This window comes from Schistocerca americana, chromosome 1, assembly GCF_021461395.2.
Source record: "Schistocerca americana isolate TAMUIC-IGC-003095 chromosome 1, iqSchAmer2.1, whole genome shotgun sequence".
NCBI lineage: Eukaryota > Metazoa > Arthropoda > Insecta > Orthoptera > Acrididae > Schistocerca > Schistocerca americana.
In genome coordinates this window covers 743,828,250-743,852,094 of record NC_060119.1, presented here as the reverse complement: position 1 = coordinate 743,852,094, position 23,845 = coordinate 743,828,250, and the positions used below count along the sequence as shown (strand labels likewise).

Here is a 23,845-nt window from a genome sequence, read left to right as displayed (position 1 = left end):
TAACTTTAACCTATCCATTTCACTTTTTAAATTTTCTAACCTACCTGCCCGGTTAAGGGATCTGACATTCCACGCTCTTATCCATAGAATGCCTGTTTTCTTTCTCCTGATAATGACATCCTCTTGAGTAGTCCCCGCCCGGAGATCCGAATGGGGGACTATTTTACCTCCGGAATATTTTACCCAAGAGGAAGCTATCATCATTTAACCATACAGTAAAGCTGCATGCCCTCGGGAAAAATTATGGCTGTAGTTTCCCCTTGCTTTCAGCCGTTCACAGTACCAGCACAACAAGGCCGTTTTGGTTAGGGTTACAAGGCCAGATCAGTCAATCACCGAGACTGTTGCCCCTGCAACTACTGAAAAGGCTGCTGCCCCTCTCCAGGAACCACACGTTTGTCTGGCCTCTCAACAGATACCCCTCCATTGTGGTTGCACCTACAGTGCGGATATCTGTATCGCTGAGGCACGCAAGCCTCCCCACCAAAGGCAAGACCCATGGTTCATGGGGGTAGGAAGTATTATTCAAGCTTTATGAAATACATAAACAACAAAACTACCCCAGAATAATATTAATCTCCATTTCTTGCACTTGCATAATGGACAGCAGTGGCAAATGGCATTCCAGAAAAATTGCAAACCAGTTACAGCAGTCAGTGATGCTTTGGAGGGAGGAAAGGGGTGTATTGTAATACACTTTGCCCCTAGGTATAATTTCCTCACTCTTTAAAAGCTATGTCATATAAATATCATAACAGACAGCCAGAGTTAATAATTAAAAGGATGTTTTGTCAAACTGACTGCTAGGCAATGGCATCCTCTGTCACTTCAAAAGTTGAAAGTATTTTCTGCGTTGATACACAACATTTTGGCATTGTCAAGGATGATGTGTATTAGCATAAGAAAGAGCGCAGTGTAGCGTGTAGATGGATGGCAGAAGGTAAGACTGGGGATGGATGAGATCTGGAGGGAGCCTATACTATTCAGTGACTAGTAAATTTACATATAGGTCTAAAAATGAAACACTCTAGCCAATCACTTCTTGATATACACCAATCTCCAATATTCACAGAATGCTGGAACTGGTCAGTTTGCCGCAAAGAGTGAGAGAGAGCTTGATATCACTTGTTTGTATATACACTCAAGATTTGAATGTTTATGATGTGGATCCAGAGGAAGATACTGATGATGAGGAAGTGCATACTGTGGCAGACCTAGCGTCCTGTATACCAGAGGCAGTAACAGAGGAAATGACAGACTTTGTAAGCAATGCAGTTGTAGAAGAACATAGCATGGATGACACATCTGCAACATGGAGTAGAAGTTGTGGTAAGTTCCTTTGTAAATGTGATTGAAACACACTTGATCAAATATGATAAGATAATAAAGTTTCTCTGATAGATTCCTAGAAATTTAATCTGAATGTAGAGTTTGATGATAACTGCACTGGTCAGTCAGTAACATAGTTTTGTCAGCCAGAGGTGCGTTTCAAAAAGAATATGTGCATCATAATTCTGAGTAATGATAAAGCATACATTAGTAATAGAAAACAGCACATTAAAATAATGGAGTTTCATAGGGAATTTTGATATCAAAAGGAGAGGGCAGTTACTCAGAATTTGACTTAGAGAATGCATATAGCTATTTCAGAGCATGTATTATCATTACCACGAGACGCTAGGTTACAGTGAACTGTAGACAGCAAAGTACATTTCATTCTTCTCTTACTTTATTGTAGAATGCTTTTTCAAGAAAATTACTGGTACAAAATACACATTGAAATAATGTAGTGGGTAGGAGATGAAGTTACTGTACGGAGTGGCGTCAGGAAGGGCATCTGACACTAACATAGTAGTAAGGCTGACCCTGCGTTGAAGTGGGACAAAGGCCCAAATAAAATGATGAAAATTATGACTTCAATAATACTGAGATATTCAGAATTTCTCTTTACTGACTGTGATTCGCAACTTCTTGCTTCCTGTTCTTTTTCGGCCTCAATGAAAGCACCCACACTGATCATAATGGAGTTTGCACACCTTTTTTAAATTAATGTGTGGTTTCACACATGTACAAAGCATAGTTATCACACGAACTTTGTCACACAAGACAGCATGATTGTTTCCCTTGACAGGAAGCCCCAGTGTAAAAACTACAGCAATGAAGGATGAAATGGAAATAATGTTCAGAGGTCTGATAACGTAGCAGCCAAGAGCACATGACACTAAAGATGCAAAAGCAAAAAATTTAAACAAATGATATTTATGTTTCATGTAGATTTATGTGCACGAAAACTAAAGGCGATAACAAAGCTTGTGTTTGGGCTTTTAATTTTGTTCGTAGGATCACTATTAAGTTAATTGTGGCACTCTACATCCACTGTTATTACAACACCACAACTAATCTAAAAACAAACGAAAAATCTGCCTGCAAGTAGAGAATGTTTCTTTCTTTAAACTGGGGAAAGGAAATTAACATAATGATGGTCTTTTCAAAGTTGACACTTCCAAAAAAATGGTTGAAACAATGCAATTTCTCTTAAATATTACCACGTATGTCACACGCTTTTCAATTGAAAGGTGATATTCATACACCAAATAAAAGTAGATGTTTCCACAATTGTGGCAAGGTGCGACACGTTGATGTAAGTCATGCAGTGCAGCAAGAATAAGTCCACAGAAAATGAAACAATAAATAAAGGAAGATTTGACTGCATATCTACAAGCAGTTGTGGGTTTTGCTACTGTCTCTTTTAAGAAATGTGCTGGTTAGCTTAAATCATTTGTATCTCATGGATGTTTAAGTGATCAAAGCTCTGTGTACCTTCGTAGCTAGAGTAATCTCATTTCAAATGTATAGGATTATTTCTTCCATTAAGCCATATACTGTCTTCTCACACTACACATTGCTTTTGTTCAGCATCTTCCTTTCTCTGTAGCATTGCCATTGTTGTACTCAGGCAGCTTCAGACTGTCAGCTTTCATTTGTCACAGCTCAGACCAATGTAAATTCACCATTGCCACACTTACACTTTCACTACTAGTATATTTTTGTAACTCCACAATGAAAAAGTGTGAATGACATGGGAGAGAACAGCTCTGATTTGTCATCTATAGAATGTGCCTCTGTATAATCATCATAGGAAACGAACAACTATAAACAACATTGCCTGGCAGTTTTGTCACAAGAGAAATTGAATCTCAGCTGAAGGCAATATAATAGTGCTGCTTGTTGCTTCCAGTATTGCCAAGTCCACATATGGAAGCCTTGACATAATATTTTAGTTATATTACCTATTTATTCTCAGCTTGCTTAATCCTTTTATCTTGTTTTCTCTGCCATTCTTCTCAATCCCTTGTTGTTTTGCTTTACTTTAACAATCCACCCAGCTCCGTCCCTAAAGAAACACCTGAACCATGACACTTTTCATGTTTGAATATGCTACTTACTCCTCTGTGGTGGTATAAAGTGGAAGTACAGATGTGTGGGTTGGATGAAAAAGGCAAGTGTAATTACAGTTGGTAGTCAGTAATAATAATTAGTGAAATAAATTGCTGATAGTGTACAGAAACCAGCTACAAATTGGTTTTAGGTTACTTCATTCAAAAAGTAATGTTATCAGTTTAGAATTTTTTACAGTTAATTAAATTTTTTCATGCTTTCAGCAATACAGATTATACATTGGTTTCCTGTGATTTACTCTAGGATAAACAAAAAAACATGGAAAATCCAAGATGAATGTAACAATATGATGAAAAGGATAGTTGCTACTCACCATATAGTGGAGATGCTAAGTCACAGATAGGCACAACAAAAAGACTTGTCACAAAACAAGCTTTTGGCCAACAAGGCATTTGTCAAGTCTTTTTGTTGCACCTATATGCAACTCAGCAACTCCACTATACGGTGAGTAGCAACTATCCTTTTCACAATATAAACAATAATACAAATTACAAATGTGTAACCAAATTGGTTGCACTATATATTTGCTGTACACCATCAACAACTTATTTTGTGTAACAGCCACAGTCTCGAACCATGTCTATATATGATGAAATTGCAATTAGTGAAATTCTCGTGTTCTCAAGGAAAAGTATCACTACTAATGTGATTTAAAGGATACTTTTGCTACTGAATTTTGCAGCTTCGTTTTGTGAAGTGCACAGGTTTTCTTCGATAGCTTCAATGGCTGTAAGAAATTGTGGGATTTATTATTTTCATTCATAGCTGTTACTTTTTCAGAATTGTGCTATAACTTAGAATGAATTAATCACACTTACTTAGTCAAGATGGTGCACTAGCAGCAAGGAACGTACATAATAGCATATAAAAAATATAACCAAAAGCTATAAAAAGGAAGTTACTCATTAGATAAAAAGGCTCAACTGCGCCAATCAAGTATAAGCTCAAATTTTCCATTAAAATGCCTTAAAAAAAAAGCTTGTATAGAATTTTGATTGACAACACCATGGGCTGATGGTGTAATGGCAGTTCGTTGTGCTTTCCAATACCTTGGCAGTGAGGCTGGAACTGAGTTTTTGGAAACTACAGGTAAGTTGGCTATAAACAGTGTTTGGTACCTGAAAGTGGACAGTATTGGCACTGAAGTGTGCAAGGGGGCAACAGCATGTGTTAATTGCCTTCGTGTGCCTATGGCCACTACTTGCCAGCATTGAAACCTGTGTACAGCTGACTTACCTGGATTTCCTGCAAACTCAGTTCCAGCTGGCAACTTAATCTTCAGGATACTGAAAAGCACAACAAATTACAACTACACCATCAACCCATGGTGCCACCATCAACTTTTCATAAATAAAATTATCGGGGCTTTTTAAAACTGTTCGACATAAAATTTATATTTGTACTTGACTGATGGTTGAGCCTTTTTATCTAGCGTATAACTTCCTTTTTATATGCCTTAATTTTACTTTTTATTTGCTTATATATGTGTTCCTAGCTGCTAGCATACCAATTATATGCTAGTGTGATTAATAAACTCTAAGTTATCAATCTGTGGTCATGTTCATCACTTACACTCTATATAATTTTGCAATATGTCACGGCATTATGCTTTATTGGCATCTGTTAAGCCAGTATAAGTTTTCGTAATATTGTTCTTGTACTTTACGTACATGTATGGCCATGTTATAATGATGAATATTTTCATAAATTTTGTAGCGTTCTGAAGATGACACATTAATATGTCAAAACTGGTTAAATGAAATAAATGTTCATATTATGCAGCTGACAATTTTATTCTGAAAAAGAAATTTTTGAGATCCCTCTGGTATCACACAATATTTGCAACATGATTTTCCCTGTAATAGAAGCAATTTGCATCGATGTCACATTTTAAAAATATAGATTATGTTTTGTGCTTAAATCTTGCAAACCAGTGCTGTTCTTCAAGGTAAATTCACGGCAATTGACACCTTTGCTGTTCTTCAGTTGAGTTTTAGGTTATTTACCTAAACGAGTGATTTTTAACTTCCTCATTGCAGACAAATGTATGCAACATTCTAAATGTACAAGGTTACCCAACAAACAAACTGTCACACCTATGAAAGTTTATATGCAATAACAATAAAATTAATAACATCCCTTTTATTATACATTCAATGGTTTCCGTGTTGTACGTCTTATCCTTCTCTCTTGTCCTAAAACAGGATATGGTACAAATTGGGAAATTAATTTAATTGTAATACACAAGGTTTCTGACTGATAATAACCATTTATTGATGCTGTTAATTTTTTCACTATAATAAAACTTCACTGAGTACTATATTGTCAACTTGTAAATGAGCTACCTGATCAGCAATCTAACTAAACATGAACCATTTTGCACAACCGACACTCTTGCCATTGATAGGCAAATCATCAGAAAGTCATACCCATACTTTCTGTTCACCAATGACTTGTACTGTCCCTGGTGCTAAACACAAGGCATAATCCACCTACTGCTGTGTCCATTAGATATTCTCCCATCTTGCAGATGCTATTGCTCACTGGGCTCGTATGCATAAATCAATATTTGGACAAGCTGTGATCACTGTAACCTTATAATGTACACATAAGCTCAAGCAGTAGTGGACATAATATGTTGAGTGAAGGTATGTAGGCAATGTGAAGAGCTCTATTCTTAAAAAAGCACTAAATACATGTAAGTAGACAGTAATAATAAATCCTGATGTGATGTAGTTCCTCTTCATCTACATCTACATGGTTACTCTGCAATTCCCACTTAAGTGCCTGGCAGAGGGTCCATCGAACCATTTTCATACTACTTCTCTACCATTCCACTCTCGAATGGTGCATGGGAAAAAGGAACACCTAAATCTTTCTGTTCAAGCTCTGATTTCTCTTATTTTATTATGATCATTTCTCCCTACATCGGTGGGTGTCAACAAAATATTTTCGCATTCGGAAGAGAAAGTTGGCGATTGAAATTTCGTAAATAGATCTTGCCACAAAGAAAACTGCCTTTGTTTCAGTGACTGCCACCCCAACTCGTGTATCATATCAGTGATACTCTCACCCCTATGGCGTGATACAGTTTCTATATTGACCTTCTAGTAAGTTGTCTGCCTCTGTACCTGAGTGGTAAGCACAGCTGATTGACATACCGGGGCTGTGGGTTGATCACCTGCCGGGTAGGATATTTTAACCACTTAGGGACTAGGTCTTCTCTTGTCCTTGTGTTCATTTCATCATAATTGATAAGCAAGTCATGAAAGCGGTGTCAAATAAAAAGATTTGCAGCAGGCTGCTGAACAACCGCAGATGGGGTTTTTCAGCCAGTGTTGACATACAATCATTTCGTCTTCTAAGTATAGTAAATTGTGAGGAATACTCTAAATGCAAGAAGTATTAACCTAAGTGAAGTATTGAAGATAAGTGTTTCTAACATTCGATACTAATATGGTCTCTGCTTTTTTTTTCTTTACAGGGAATTTTGATTGGACCAGATGCCCTTTGGGGCTATTGCCATGGCAGAAAGGAAATAATGTGTTGGATCTTGATTTTAACAGTGATGTTTCTTGGCAGTCTTTTAAATTGCAAGAGCCTGGAGAACCAAAAAGTTGTGATGAACATGACCTACCAAGCCAAATAGATTGGAACAAAATACTGAAAAAGAGGATAAGGAAAGGAAGAGTTACAAAACGAAAAAAGAAAATAAATAATGTTCTTAAGAACGCCTTCCAGATGGTTTACAAAGCTACATGAACAGTAATAAAAAGTGATCAGATACTACTGTTTGTTCTTGTTGCATTTAAACATCATTTTATACCATAAAAGGTTAATTCCACGACTACTATATGATCTTGTTTTTCATTTTGTATATACATGAAATTGATGGTGGTACATTAAAGGCTATTGTTTACATGATAACTTGATTTTGCATTAACACAAAAAAAGAAACTATTACCCAACTGCAGTCTTCACAGTTGTTTAAAAAAAATCAAATGTTTCAACAATTGTGACATGATGAATGGCAGTATTCGTGTAAACATATATCCACGCTAATTTGCAACCTAATTTCACAATATAATGTATAACATGTCACAGTCTTGTGCATCATGTCAGGGAGGTGTATTACAGGAGAACAACAGAACTTAACTTTTTTTTTTATGCGACTGATGCTCATTCTTTGTGTTCCATGACTTCTGTCATGGAGAACCTCCGGGAATGTTAAACAGCTCCAGTAGAAAACAGCATCTGTGATAAACTAGTTCTGTAGACTTCTTAACAATTAAAACAACCAATTTTTGACTAAATAATTTAATTGGGTAGATAAAAAGTCGACTCACCAAGCGGTGGCAGAAACACACAGAAAAGGTTATAATTAGACAAGCTTTTGGAGTCTGTGGCTCCTTTTTCAGGCAGAAGGGTGGAAAGGGAAGGAAATGGGGTAGATTTCGGGAAAGTCACTCAGAACTGCGGGTCAGGGGAGACTTACAGCACAGGATGAGAAAGAAAGACTGATTGTTGGCGACTACATCGGACGAGATTTGAAAACCTGAGAGCTTAAAGGTGGAAGACAGGGTAATATGCAAGACAGAGATTGCTGCTTAAACATTGGCAGTAATTAATAAGAGTGAATGCTATGTGCATTATACGTAACAGGTGAGGCGGGGGAGGGGGTGAAAAATAGATGGGTGAGACAGTGAAAGATGTAGAAAACTAAAACGGAGTGATCAAAAGATTAGTTACAGTGAGGAAATAGAGAGATAGAGGAAATTAACGTAAATTAAGGCAACTGGGTGGTGAGAACCAGGGACATGTTGTAGTGATAGTTCCTACCTGCGGAGTTCTGAGAAACTGTTGTCTGGGGCAAGGTTCCAGCTGGCACCTTTAGTGAAACAGGCACCGAGGTCATAAGTGTCATGTTGTAGAGCTTGCTCTGCAACAGGATACCATATTTACTCGAATCTAAGCCGCACTTTTTTTCCGGTTTTTGTAATCCAAAAAACCGCCTGTGGCTTAGAATCGAGTGCAAAGTAAGCGGAAGTTCTGAAAAATGTTGGTGGGTGGCACCACAACTAACTTCTGCCGTCGAATATATGTAGCGCTACACAGGTATGCTTTGCACGCACAAAGATAAATACTGGCGCCAAAACCTCTGCGTCAGTAAATAAATTAACAAAAAAAAAAAAGGGGGTGGAAGACGAGCTTTTTCTTTTTCTCCGCCCCGAGTTTCGACCACTGCATTTTCATACGTTATCCAATGAAGGAAATACAAATTTCGTATTGTTCATCTTCGAATGTAGCAGCACTTCAATGCACTATGGAAATCCGGCTGGCAAGACTGTTTGGGATGTTTGTCAATATGGGAAACTCTACGTTCTGAATTTTTTCCTACCTGTGAGAAGAGAGAGTTGCTAATAGAAACTTTTATGAATTGTGAATCACATGCAGTATTCTCTTCACCATAAGAATAATACGAATATAAACATTTTGGTCATGTATTCTTTCGTGTTTGCAGCTATCTCATTTAAATCCTGCCTGCCTAATTAACTACGAAACTAGAGTGAGACAACAGCAAACGCGGAAGAATACACATATCATGTCGCATTTATATTCGTATTATTCTCATGCCTAATAGTGATACAGTCAGAAATGAAGCACGGCAATTAACTAGATTTTTAATCTAAGATGACTAATTTTGGTGCAGAATGTAATGTACTAAAAGAGGTGTCTGCAAAGATTTTGAAACGGAGAAAAATTTTCGCTAAACTCTCGTTCAGAACATCATCTATCATACGCAGTCTATTATTTATTATTTGGTTCTTGTTGATCATTATCAAAGAAAGCAGCAGTGTAAGTAACAACAAATAGCAGTCTCTCTCTTCACAAAAGCAAGCCACGCGGCAAGCGGTGACAGGCCGTAAACACACTCATTATCAGAAAGCGACAAACAATGCATGGCACAATACAGTAATGCATTTTCAGCTTAGAGTGACATAAACACCTATAACAAAGAGAACGGCACTTATCAGATCTAAGAAAAATAAGCAATCAATTCAAACCAGACGAAGCATGTGAAAAAGGAAGGGTACCCGTATAAATACGGACGGAGCACCTGACGCATAGCAGTGGCTACCTGGTAAAGCTTAACTGCTAAGCTTACGACTCAAACCAAACTACTGTAGCTGTATCATCATTCATTTGCCCTAAATTATGTCTCATATTATAATGGACCAACTTTGTTTCGATTTGGAGGTGCGGCCTAAAACTTTTCTCTCACCTTGAATTTAAAGTCTCAAATTTCAGGCGCGGCTTAGATTCGGGAAAATTTTTATTCCTTGATTTAGAGTCTCATGTTTCAGGTGTGGCTTAGATTCGAGTAAATACGGTATTGCATATTGCTGGTATAGATCCTCTGTCTATGCCCATTCATCATAATCTATTCTTCTATGTCTTGCATATTACTCTGTCTTCCACCTTTAAGCTTTCAGGTTTTCAAATCTCATCCGATGCAGTCCTCAACAATCATTCTTTATTTCTCATCCTGTGCGGTAAGTCTTCCCATACCTGTGGCTCTGGGTGACTTTCCCGAAATCTGCCCCTTTTCCTTCACCCCTCTTCCTTCCCCTTCAACCCTTCTGCCTGGAGGAGTAGCTACTGGCTCCAAAAGCTTGCATTATAACCTTTTACATGTGTGTTCTGCCACTGCTTGGTGAGTAGATTTTTTATCTATCCAATCAAAGCATTAACAATTAAGTATCATTAAACCACACTGATACTGTCATTTCCAGTCCACCACTGCAACAGTAACAACAGCAGAAACATTTGTCAAGATGTGATGACAGATATGGCACAAATAAAAACACTATAATACTAACAGGAGTGACATTGTTCTGCTCCGTTGAGATCTTACATATCTTACTTTCATAGCATATCGACTTGTGATGTGCTTTTTTTACATTTAGCACATAATACACTACTACTCTTCCTGCAGGGTGACCCTTTATGTCCTCTGTTTAGTTGTAGAAAAGATGAGTTAGTACTGCTCAATTTCTGCTTTTGTCAGTAATTTTATTATATGATATATTAATATATTTATTATTGTTTTTTATAAGACACAAAAGGACCATAATTTTTATTAGCTTTGAGTAAAGCTTGTTTCTGATTAGCATAGATATGAAGGGCTGCTACCGTGGGACAGTAAGTCGATGTTTTACTGTCACAGAGGATCTTCTGTGAAGTAAGTACTGCTTCTATTTCCATTCTTATGAATTGCATCAACAGAAGTATGTCCCTGTCTGAAAGACTGGTTGCTGGACATAAATAAGCCAGTATCAGCAGATATCGTCAGGAAAAGTTCTGAGAATTTTTGATGCTAGTACATGACCATGAGCATTTATATCTTTGCCGAGCATGCAGAAAGCTTGTAAGTGGCGATTTGATAAATGTAGAATTGATTCTGTATTTTTAAAGTGTGTGGGCTTAACAGTATCAAAGTACTTCAGATGAGTTTGTATATTTCCATTTTTACCGCCAAAATGTGATGGGAGAATTTGCTGTTTCTTGCGCCACAGATCATAGTGGGATCATCAACATAAATGCTTTGGCTCTCCTTATAACCAACCATGCACAAATGTGTGTTTACCAATGGTGTATATTGTGGGATTCTGATCTTTTGATTGCTGAAACAGTTACCAAAAAGCAATACCAGATCTCAATATTGCCAGAAAAATCTGATGTTTTCTAGTGGGCAATCTGATTTTAGCTAGTGGAACAACTGAAGTGATGGTCATAGTAGATTGTTTGTCGTTAATGGTAGGGTGAGCCACAGAAACCTGTTTTTTCTGAGTGAAACATCATGAGGGGATATGCTATTGCCTCAGTGGACCAAGGCACTATGTAGTTCGATAAGCAACTAACAGATAACAGCACCAGTCATAAATAAGCAATAGGTTTAGCATAAATATATGATTCTAAACTTTGATTACAGCATCCACAGAACTGATATAGTGGCAGTATAGTGTACAGTAAGGAATTCAATGTAACTACAGAATATGTGACATGAATATGCAGTTAGACTTGGCCATATACACAGTGGGTTGCTGATGAAAGATCTTGTTGTGTGGCATAACAAATCATTGCAGTGAAGTCTCCTGATATTGCATCATATAGCGCATTCAAAAGTTGATGTCACAGCAGCAGTCATGGAAAGGCCTGGGTTTGGACACCAATTGCCACGTTGTGATGTCAGTAGTAGCCACTCATTCCAATATAACACAACTTTATTTAGATACATGTGACATATTATGAGGACTTTACAATAAGTCAGCATAGATACCAGCATTGGATCAAATTAAAGCTATAGATGTCTTTGTCTAAATCAGTTCCAAACATCTAGCACGCCAGCTGCTTCCTATCCTGGTAACTTGCAGTGATGGGGTAAGTGCTACATTGGTCCACTGTTTCTGCTTCTGACTTACCCTAGACAATTTTTTATGCTCAAAAAGCCATCATTCTATCTTATTAATGTAATACTTCTTAGATTTATGCCACTCCCAATGAACACTACATTGGGTCGAGTGCAAATGTTTCCCAGTATAGAATTAAATTCCATTGAATTTCCTACAAATTAGTGCTATTCATTTCTTCTCTAAACTAAGTTTCCACATTGCAGAGGATGAAAATTTAACAAATTGCTAAAAATAGTATTTTGATGGTTAAATTTGATGTTTATTAGTAAATTAACTGGTTTAAGAACAAACACTAAATGTGTTTACCAGATGTAAGTGGAGTAGAACTGTATTAAAGGCTAAATTGTGTTCTAGAGGTGGAGGTTAGAAGTGTGAGGGAATGTAGGTCACCAGATTGTTGTCATGCACATCCATCCTTCATAGTTCTGCAAAATGGAGAGTGAGCAGGCAATTCCTCATTCTCTCTACTGCACAATGTCACAAAAAGCAACTACCAGGTGTTTCACAAAGTTATACTGACCCTTCCACAGCTCGCCTTTTTAATCAATCACTGCTGACGGAGTGTGCAGATACTCCCAGGAGGGAGGTAGGGCTGTTTACTTTCCGTAGTGTGTTAAAACTACACTGAATACAGATATGAGTTGCTAATAATACAAACATATTAAAAACAAAGATTCCATGACTTACCAAACGGAAAAGCGCTGGTAGATAGGCACAATAAAAAAAACACACAAACACACACACAAAATTTCAAGCTTTCGCAACCCACGGTTGCTTCACCAGGAAAGAGGGAAGGAGAGGGAAAGATGAAAGGATGTGGGTTTTAAGGGAGAGGGTAAGGAGTCATTCCAATCCCGGGAGCGGAAAGACTTACCTTAGGGGTAAAAAGGACAGGTATACATTCGCGCGCGCACACACACACACATATCCATCCACACATATACAGACACAAGCAGACATATTTAAAGGCAAAGGGTTTCGGCAGAGATGTCAGTCGAGGCAGAAGTACAGAAGCAAAGATGTTGTTGAAAGACAGGTGAGGTACGAGCGGCGGCAACTTTAAATTAGTGGAGATTGAGGCCTGGTGGATAACGGGAAGAGAGGATATATTGAAGGGCAAGTTCCCATCTCCGGAGTTCGGATAGGTTGGTGTTAGTGGGAAGTATCCAGATAACCCGGACGGTGTAACACTGTGCCAAGATGTGCTGGCCGTGCACCAAGGCATGTTTAACCACAGGGTGATCCTCATTACCAACAAACACTGTCTGCCTGTGTCCATTAATGTGAAGGGACAGTTTGTTGCTGGTAATTCCACATAGAAAGCGTCACAGTGTAGGCAGGTCAGTTGGTAAATTACGTGGGTGCTTTCACACGTGGCTCTGCCTTTGATCGTGTACACCTTCCGGGTTACAGGACTGGAGTAGGTGGTGGTGGTGGTGGTGGTGGGAGGGTGCACGGGACAGGTTTTACGCTAGGGGCGGTTACAAGGGTAGGAGCCAGAGGGTAGGGAAGGTGGTTTGGGGATTTCATAGGGATGAACCAAGAGGTTACGAAGGTTAGGTGGACGGCGGAAAGACACTCTTGGTGGAGTGGGGAGGATTTCATTAAGGATGGATCTCATTTCGGGGCAGGATTTGAGGAAGTCGTATCCCTGCTGGAGAGCCACATTCAGAGTCGGGAAGTATCCTGTCACAAGTGGGGCACTTTTGGGGTTCTTCTGTGAGAGGTTCTGGGTTTGAGGGGATGAGGAAGTGGCTCTGGTTATTTGCTTCTGTACCAGGTTGGGAGGGTAGTTGCGGGATGCGAAAGCTGTTTTCAGGTTGTTGGTGTAATGGTTCAGGGATTCAGGACTGGAGCAGATTTGTTTGCCATGAAGGCCTAGTCTGTAGGGAAGGGACCGTTTGATATGGAATGGGTGGCAGCTGTCATAATGGAGGTACTGTTGCTTGTTGGTGGGTTTGATGTGGACAGATGTGTGAAGCTGGCCATTGGACAGATGGAGGTCAACGTCAAGGAAAGTGGCATGGGATTTGGAGTAGGACCAGGTGAATCTGATGGAACCAAAGGAGTTGAGGTTGGAGTTCTTCTTCACTGTGAGTCCAGATCATGAAGATGTCATCAATGAATTTGTACCAAACTTTGGGTTGGCAGGCTTGGGTAACCAAGAAGGCTTCCTCTAAGCGACCCATAAATAGGTTGGCATACGAGGGGGCCATCCTGGTAGCCATGGCTGTTCCCTTTAATTGTTGGTATGTCTGGCCTTCATAAGTGAAGAAGTTGTGAGTCAGGATGAAGCTGGCTAAGGTGACGAGGAAAGAGGTTTTAGGTAGAGTGGCAGGTGATCGGCGTGAAAGGAAGTGCTCCACTGCAGCGAGGCCCTGGACACGCGGGATATTTGTGTATAGGGAAGTGGCATCAATGGTTACAAGGATGGTTTCTGGGGGTAACAGACTGGGTAAGGATTCCAGGCATTCGAGAAAGTGGTTGGTGTCTTTGATGAAGGATAGGAGACTACATGTAATGGGTTGAAGGTGTTGATCTACGTAGGCAGAGATACGTATCTCAGAGAACCATTTGGCAAAAGTGGCACAAAAACCGGTTCGGGGTGTGACATCAGAGGAAGTGAGTCACCTACTAAGGAAATGATAAATGATGCTCACTTTAACTGCCTATGCCCCATGTGTAAGGACTAAGAGACAGATATACAAACTGACTAAACATTCAAAAAGGTGCAACAGCAAGTGGATACCAAAATACGTGCTTGAGCATGGCCGAAATTGCAATTGTGAAATTCATAATTCCTACAGTCAACAGCAAGTGTAATGTCCTCAAAAACATCTACTTGAGTGTGAACCCTGACCCTGAGAAGTTTTTAAGAATGCATTTGTAGAGGCTCAGTATCTACTGTTTACACTTATCTGTTCAATTGGAAATAAATAAAAATGAGTGTCTTATTATGCCTAAGGTTTGTTGCTAAAATCTAGTATGTTCATCTTTTACAAACTGAAATTATAACTTTGCACCTTATTATGATTCGTCAATTTCTCCAGGTGTATTTAATGACGAAATAAATCTTGGGTGAACAGCCTGGTGTGAGTGTACAAAGGACACAGTATTTCGGCAATCTACCGTGTTGCCATCATCAGGTGTGGTGATGTACTGCCAAGGGACGGCAGGTGTGAGGTATATATCAGATTCCCCCTCCGCCGTCCACTCCGGGGTTCGACGCCCGGCTTGTGGTGCAGCCTCCGGGTGTTCCCTCATAGGTCCGTGCCCAGGGAGGTTGGCTGGCAGCGTTTTGGAGGTTCCTCCACCCTGCCCTCGAAGTCAGTACATTCTGGGATATTTCTATCTTCTCCTTAATCCAGGTAATGGCTGGTTCCCAAGCTTGGTTAAGGGAATAGCCGCTGTCACGATACAGTCTGGTTCTCTTACTCTGATCTCTATAGCTTCTTTGATGATACAATCACAATATTTCAAAATCTTGTCATAATCCATGCTGTGAAGTCCTGACAGGCCATGATTGGCGATTGCAGACTTATTAGGCTGTTGCAATCTCGTGTGTCGTTGGTGTTCACGGCATCGGTCTTAAATGGTGCGAATTGTCTGACCTATGTATTCTTACCGCATTGATATGGTATTTTGTAAATCCCTGATTTACGTGAACCAAGGACTCCTTAACACTGCCAAGAAGTGCTCTGGTTTTAGTTGGAGGGCAGAAGACTGTTTTTACTTGCTGTTTGCATAAAATGCGTCCAACTTTCTCCGATAAGGCCCCACAAAACGAAATGAATGCCAAGGCTGACCCTACCGAGAGGGTCGAAAGGAAAACTTTGGCACTTCTCAAAGATTCCGGCTTACCTGAAGAGGACACAAAGAAGTTGAGATCTAGGGCCCCTGTTCCTCTGAGGCTGTACGCTTACCGAAAGTCCACAAGGAACACATCCCTTTACATCCTATTGTCAGCAATATTGGTGCCCCTACGTATCCTCTGGCCAAGTGCCTCGAGGAACTGCTCAGCCCTCATGTGAGGACATGCCCACACCATATCCATAACTCTTGGGACACATCAACCACCTCACGATTAAGGAATGTGACATACTTGTGAGCTTCCCTGTTCACTAGGGTTCTTACCCGACACTTGAACTCATTGGCTGTAAATTTGATGAGAAAACCACCGATCTGTTCAGACTTGTTCTATGTCAACATATTTTCTATTTGACAGTGACTACTATGAGCAGACCGAAGGCATCCCCCCCCCCCCCCCCTCTCTCTCTCTCTCTCTCTCTCTGTCTCTCTCTCGTGTCATCGCTACCATGCACATGGAACATTTCGAGGAAGAAGCCTTAGAGTCAGCGCATCTAAAATCTACCTGTTTCTTCAGATACATGGACGACACATTTATTTGACCACTTGGAAGAGAAAAGCTGACAGAATTTCTCACACATCTCAACTCAAGAAACGAGAATATCAAGTTCACCATGGAGGCAGAATTGGATGGGATGCTCCCCTTCCTGGATGTTCTCATCAAAAGACGAGATGACGGCAGGTTGGGGTACAGCATGTATAGAAAGAAAACTCACATGTTACACCTACACGGCAATAGCTGCCAACACCTTGCTCAGAAGAACGACGTGCTAAAAACTCGTTGTGCACAGAGCTCGCGCCCTCTCTGATGAGCGACAGTCTCCAACAAGAATTGGCCCATCTGAAGTCTGTGTTTCTGAGGAACAGTTACACGGAAAGGCAAATCCAGGATGCTCTATGTTTGACACTCGCAACACAACCGGCGGAAACTAATGAAAAACCTGAGGTAAACACGGCCATGGCATTCATTCCGTTTTGTGGGGCCTTATCGATAAACATTGGACACATTTTACGCAAATATCAAGTAAAAACAGTCTTCTACCCTCCAACTAAAACCAGAGCGATTCCTAGCAGCGTTAAGGACGACGTGGGTTTATGTAAATCAGGGATTTACAAAATACCGTGCCAATGCGGTAAGAAATACGTAGGTCAGACAATTCACACCATTGAAGACCAATGCCGTGAACACCAATGGCACCTGAGATTGCAACAGCCTAATGAGTCCGCAATCGCCGAGCATTGCCTGTCAGAACTTCACGGCATGGATTATGACAAGACTAAGGTCCTAACACAGATTTCGAAATATTGGGACTGTATCATCAAAGAAGCTGTAGATATCAGAGTAAGAAAACCTGAACTGAATCATGACAGCGGCTATTCCCTTAACCAAGCTTGGGAACCAGCCATTACCCAGATTAAGAAGATAGAAATATCCCAGAATGTACTACTCCGAGGGCAGGAGGAGGAACCTCCGAAACACTGCCGGCAAACCTCCCTGGGCATGGAACACTCAAGACGCTGGGCCACAAGCCGGTTGTAGAACCCCAGTGCGGATGGCCGAGGGGAATCTGATATGTACCTCACACCTGCCATTCCTTGGCAGTACATCAGCACACCTGATGATGGCAACAAGGTAGATTGCTGAAATATTGTGTCCTTTGTACAGTCGTGCCAGGCTGTTCACTCGAGATTTATTTTGTTTTGCAGGTTAACGCAAAAAAAAAAAAAAAAAAAAAAAAAAAAAAAACCTACCTAGGATGAGTGTACGATCTTGGAGAACACACTCTCATGTCAATTTTCTCTTAGCTTAATGGTCTGAGAACTGGAGTGGTGATCTAAAGATACATAGTTAACAAATTCTCTAGAAACAAAATTTAGAATTTTTACCCAAACTATGCAGTTGAGTGCGACAGTAATAAACTAGCTGGGCTTACTGTATGTAGGCTGCACTGTAATTCAAATATTGAAAACAGGAAAGATAAGATGTCATGAAGAGAAAATTGAATTGCTAAAATAAATTTGCAGTGAGTGATTCCTCAAACAAAGAGCTGCACTTGAATTTTTCCTTTCCATTTCAACATCTTCCCTCCCTAGCACTTTTACTCCACCTGCCCAATGAATAATAATAGCTATTTAGACTATAAGATGTTTAAGTTACATTTTTGTGTCCAGAAAAGGAAGGTCAACTGTAGTTCCCAACTTTTGAATGTGAGTGTTGTTATTTAGAGCAGAGGTACGAAAGTCTCCTGAGGCAGCTTCTGAAAGTGATGGTTGATGGATAATTATATAATTCAAAGTAGAGTGTCTGGAGAATTACAAAGAACTGATACTATTAATAGAAGGCAACCTTATTGTGTAAATAACTATGGGTCAGATGATTCTTAAAAATAAAATGAACTATATAGTTTTGGTGGGAATTGGTGTTTTTTGTGACTATTGGATTTTGTAGTGAACATTGATCCTGAGAATTTTGATGACACAGTGTTCTGTACCTTTCCAGTAAAGTGATACAAAATAGGAACTTAATGGGGTGTATTCAGATTGCTGCAGGTCTGGTGACCCGCATTTATTTTAACTACTTTCACAACCACATGTTGGGATTTGATTAGAATCCGCCAGTAAAATTTTTCTCTTATAGGGGATATTGCACACCTGATAGCAACATGGGCTGGGTTGACGATTGCCACCACAACCAAGAGCTGTGAAAGTAAGAAAACAGGCATTAACAGATATGTTTGCCATTTAGGTATAAATATACATACGACACCTAACAGATGCAAAGAACTTTGAAGCCTAAATGTGTAATCTGCATCAGTCACATTCCTTAAAACCAGCTTATTAATGACTACCCTTGGGTCACTATTTGTCATTCCCTTATGTTATATTTATGTGACCCCAATTTTTCAGTTAAAGTAATAGTGTCATGAGACAGGCTGATGTTCCCAAGACCTAGCTTTTAGTCTGGGTTTGATCATGTTTATTACTTCAGGGATTGAATTCAAATGATCAGCATTTCAACTATATTCCTACATCAGAGTTTGGCTAAAATAGAGATAGATATTCACATAACATTGTGTTAAGCCCAGCCCAGCCCAGAAGATGATATTGGGATCAGCATGCTCAATAGCACAGTTATCAAAGCCTTGCAAAATATGAGTTAAACGTTTGTTGAAAATGGCCCATGGACACACATTAGACACTAAAGACTTTCTCGCAATAAAAGAGAATGTGGTTGCTTATCAGTATATTTAAAATGTTCTTTTAGAATTCGCCGACCAGTTGCAAAATTTTCATTTATTTAAACCATTTTACCATGGTTTTAATATTTATAAAAACATCTTTTTCAGAAGTAAATAGTGACAAACTGGTTTTAATGTTGTGGCAGAACTACATTAAAATATAGCCTAAAGGGCATATCTCTGCAACAACATGTAACCCAGTTGTTAACAATTTCCATCTGAAGACATTTTTATAAACGTTGAAACCATGGTAAATAGGTTCAATAAACCTTCCATTTTGCAACTGATTATTAATTCTGCTAGATTTCGTCCTACGGTTGCTGCTCCAGCCATGTACAAAATTTTAAAACAAAGTGTATAATAAAAAACGTGCAAGGTAGCATATATGTCTACATGGAAATTCATGCCCTCCAATTTCACACAGACTGCAACTTACTTTCTGTCTCCTCTTATGATGCCTCCGAAACAAATTCTTCTACTTGGTTTTAGTGGGCGCAGTTACAGGATACCAACCTGTAGCCAAGGTAGCTAAGTGAAGGGGCTGCTACCTTTAGGTCTCCCAGCACACCTGTTTTTTAATTTTCGACATGTCTCCTTTAGCTGGCTGCTGTCATTGAGGATATGGATCCACCTCACCAGGTGTTGCAGTACTGTATGTCCTTTCCAGGTTTTCATCAAGGTTATCTCCTCTAAGAGGTTCGGCAAGTTTCCCTATGCCCAAACCCCCCCCCACCCCCCACCCCCTTTTGTTTGCGTTTCCCTACGATGTGGAATGCTCTTCGTCAGCCTCCTGTCTACGTGCCTGTTAAGAAGGCCCTTCCAAAGGCTTAATCTCCCAGCATAGTCCTGGATCACGGAGTGCACAAACCACCTCACCACTGAAGTGGCAGTGCTCAAGGAGGTATAATACTGTCGTAGAAGAAGCTGAGTAAAACTGTGGTGTAGTTGTTATGATACTAAACTGTTGCACGGAGGGTCGTGAGTTGAAAATTCACCTGGGCTGTACAATTTTAATTTCTATATTTGGTTCGAGTACATTCTGGAAGTATCCACAAATGTAAAGAATCACTGCACTGGAATATTCTGTAGCTGTCTATATGTACTGTATGTGTTTGGCCGGAGGCAGTTCGCTCTGCACTCTTGTATGTGCAAGTGCTGAATAAACCTTCGTTAAGTGAAGTTAGTGTTCGTCATTCAGCTACTTCCACTTTCTTCTTCATGGCATTATTCTGGTGGAGCCACTGGGTATTGAAACTTGTGATAGTGCACATTTTTTATCGACGACACAGTGGCTCCCATCAGGCCATGGCAGAGCCGCTGTTTATGTGGCGAGAAACCCGAGTTCGAGCCGTATTCAACAGATTGCAATTTATCAGAGACAGAAAAAGAAGAGGATGTTACAATGACAGCAACTGTGTGCCACCAAATGAGACATCCTTCCGGGTTCTCTGGTGACAATGGCCAAGATCCAAGCAAGTGGCTGAAGGTATTTAACAAATGGGATGACACCGTGTGTTTGGCTAACTTATTTTTCTACTTGGAGGGCACTGCCAAGCAATGGTATGAGAACAATGAGGAGAAGTTCGCAAGCTGGGAAGTATTCCAGGCAGAATTACGCAAGTATTTCGGCGACACACCACGACAGAAGTGCAAGGCTGAGGATAAATTAAAGTGCGGGACACAGCGTCCAGGAGAAACCACAGCATCTTACATTAAAGATGTCTTGGAGCTGTGTAAAATAGTGGATCCTAGAATGAAGGAGGAAGATAAAGTTGCACATCTCATGAAGGTTGTTGCTGAGGACATATATCAAGCCCTACTCCTGAAGGAGGTTTCGACAACAGACAACTTCATAAATGGTGTCAGTATACCGAGACAATGCATCAAAAAAGAATTACCCGCAAGAAGTTTGAATAGCTTCCAAACGTTGTATTGATGTCTGTGATGGAGGAAGCAACTGATTTCACAAGTGTTTTTCGTCAGATAGTGAGAGAGGAAGTTCAGAAGGCACTTGGATTGCACAGCGAGCAAAAAACTGAGACGCTTCAAGAGGTCATAAGAGAGGAAGTGGAACAGACATTGAACCCAATCTCTCATCCTTCATTTCCCTTTAAAACGATGAAAAGATCAACACCCAGGCGAAGTTACGTGCCTACAATGTTGCACGAAGAACCTGTTTGGGCACCAACGAAGACTGACGTCTGGAGGACCCAGGATAACCAGCTAGTACGTTTCCACTATGGACGACCGGCACATGTGGTGCACTATTGTCAAGGAAGTCTGCGGATATTTGATGGTGCCTGTGCCAGAAGACAGCAGACTGATCTTTACTGACACCAACACTGAGATGACGAAAATGAACAAGAAGATGTGGGTGCAGCATGACATAGGTCACCATCGCCACAAGCTAGCTGTTGGAGAGGATGCTCCCCAACACGCCGATCAAGGTCTCCACCGCCGTTTAGAAGCTCCAGCCGATCACCTAGCTGCTGCAACCTGGAAAACTAAAGGGTGCGACCTTCCTTGGAGGTGAGGCCGCCAAAGAGAAAAATCATCCGCCAGATCACAACAAAAATGATAGGAAACAATGTCGATATCCTCATGGATGGCCGGCCAGACCAAGATCTTGTGGACTCTGGAGCATCATATTCAGTCATTTCGGAAAAGTACTGTCACCAGTTGCAGAAAACCGTATTCGCCGAGAACAAAACATCTCTGCTTAAGGTGGCTAATGGGAAATAGGTAAAACCTACAGGAAGATGTGTCATTCGTGTGGGAAAAGTGGCCATACACTGCCCTTAGAATTCATCATCTTACAAGAGTGTAGTCTTTCTCAGATGTGACTTTCTGAAACCTTCTCAGGCAATTATAGATTGTGGTCGCTTGAAGATTATGCTAGACGAGTGGACAGGAACATGCACATCCGAGTGTGTGGAGACTATGTGTGCTGGATGAAGTGATCATTCCTGCAGTCAGTGCCAGAAAGGTAACTGTCCCGTGTCATGCCATGCATCAACCCATGGATCTTGTAGTGGAATGTAAGAGAAGCATACCACTGAAGAACAACTTGGTCATCCCAGCCTCTGTCGTCTCGTTTCAGAACGGATTCAGTGAATTGTGGATTGTTAACTGTTGCTGAGAACCGCAGATCCTTCCAAGATGCATGTGTGTAGCAAACGCTGAGCCGTTAATTGAAGAACAGCTGAGCATCATAGAAACCTCCCATGCCAAGTCTGTGGGTGAAATTAGCACTACCACTACAAGACAAGATCTTCTAGCTCGACTATCACCAAATATCACTAAAGAACACACCGAGCGAGGTGGCGCAGTGGTTAGCACACTGGACTCGCGTTCGGGAGGACGACGGTTCAATCCCGTCTCCGGCCATCCTGATTTAGGTTTTCCGTGATTTCCCTAAATCATTTCAGGCGAATGCCGAGATGGTTCCTTTGAAAGGGCACGGCCGATTTCCTTCCCAATCCTTCCCTAACCCGAGCTTGCGCTCCGTCTCTAATGACCTAGTTGTCGACGGGACGTTAAACACTAACCACCACCACCACTAAAGAACAACAGAAGCTACCTGCCATCCTTCAAGAGTTGCACCAGAGATCATCAACCAATAAGCCAGAGAGCACACCATGTGTCAGAAACGGAACGTCAAATAATTCGTGATGAGGTAGAGAAAATGAAGAATGACATCATTTAGCCTTCACAGCACCCATGGTCGTCACCAGTGGTACTTGTCAGGAAGAAGGATGGCAGCTGGCGCTTTTGTGTTGCTTACAGGAAGCTTAATAAGATAACTAAAAAGGACATTTACCCTCTTCCACGAATTGACGATACCCTAGGTTGTCTGAAGGGGGGCTGGGTTTTTCTCAACCATGGACGTGTGTGTACTCAGGATACTGGCAAATGTAAGTAGATGAGGCTGATCGTGGGGAAACTGCATTCATCACCCCTGAGGGCTTGTATGAGTTTAAGGTAATGCCGTTTGGCTTGTGTAATGCATCAGCAACTTTTGAACGGGTGATGGATAATCTTCTAAGGCACCTGAATTGGACGATGTGTCTTTGTTATTTAGGTGACATTATAGTGTTCTCAGAGACATTCGACGAACATGTAAAGAGACTGAGGGCCATTCTTAAGTGTCTCTTTGGAGCAAAAGAAATCAAAATACTTGGACACTTTGTGTCAAACGAAGGTGTGCAGCCAGACCCAGAGAAGGTGAGAGGTATAACGAATTTCCTATTCCTAGAAGTATTAGAGATATGAGAAGTTTCCTTCGATTATGTTCTTATTATTTTCATTTTATCAAAGACTTTTGTATCAAAGCCAGGCCACTTCAAGAGTTGTTAAAAGCTGATGCTAAATTTATCTGGGGTGGTGCTCAACACTATTCTTCCGATGTGCTGAGAAAAGCTCTAACGACTTATTCTGTACTTGGTCTGTATGATGAGAGAGTACACACAGACACCAGCAGGTATGGGATTGGTGCTGTTCTGGTGCAAATTTTGGATGGAAAAGAGAAGATTATAGCCTATGCTTCTAAGACACTTACAAAAGCCAAGAGAATGTCTTGCAGTGATCTGGGCCATGTGCAACTTTCGACAGTATCTCTATGGAAGGCCATTCACAGTTGTTATAGGCCATCATTCACTTTGTTGGTTGACAGGTCTTAAGGTTCCAACAGGACGACTTGCCAGGTGGGCCCTACATCTTCAAGATTATGACATTACAAAACACCAAGATGCCGACTGTATCTCAAGAAACCCTGTGCAAGACCATCAAGACTTTGATGAAGATAGT

General features: G+C 40.6%; 1 protein-coding gene across 1 annotated transcript in view; it reads left to right on the top strand.

The window, feature by feature from the left end:
- Positions 1-7,363, top strand: part of LOC124545223 — a 107,978-nt gene extending 100,615 nt beyond the window's left edge. The window contains exons 8-9 of the mRNA XM_047124098.1: positions 1,073-1,329; positions 6,944-7,363. Coding sequence (XP_046980054.1) covers positions 1,073-1,329; positions 6,944-7,221 — 535 coding nt within the window. The 3' untranslated portion in view covers positions 7,222-7,363. The remainder of the gene's footprint in view (positions 1-1,072; positions 1,330-6,943) is intronic.
- The last annotated feature ends 16,482 nt before the right edge of the window (positions 7,364-23,845 follow it).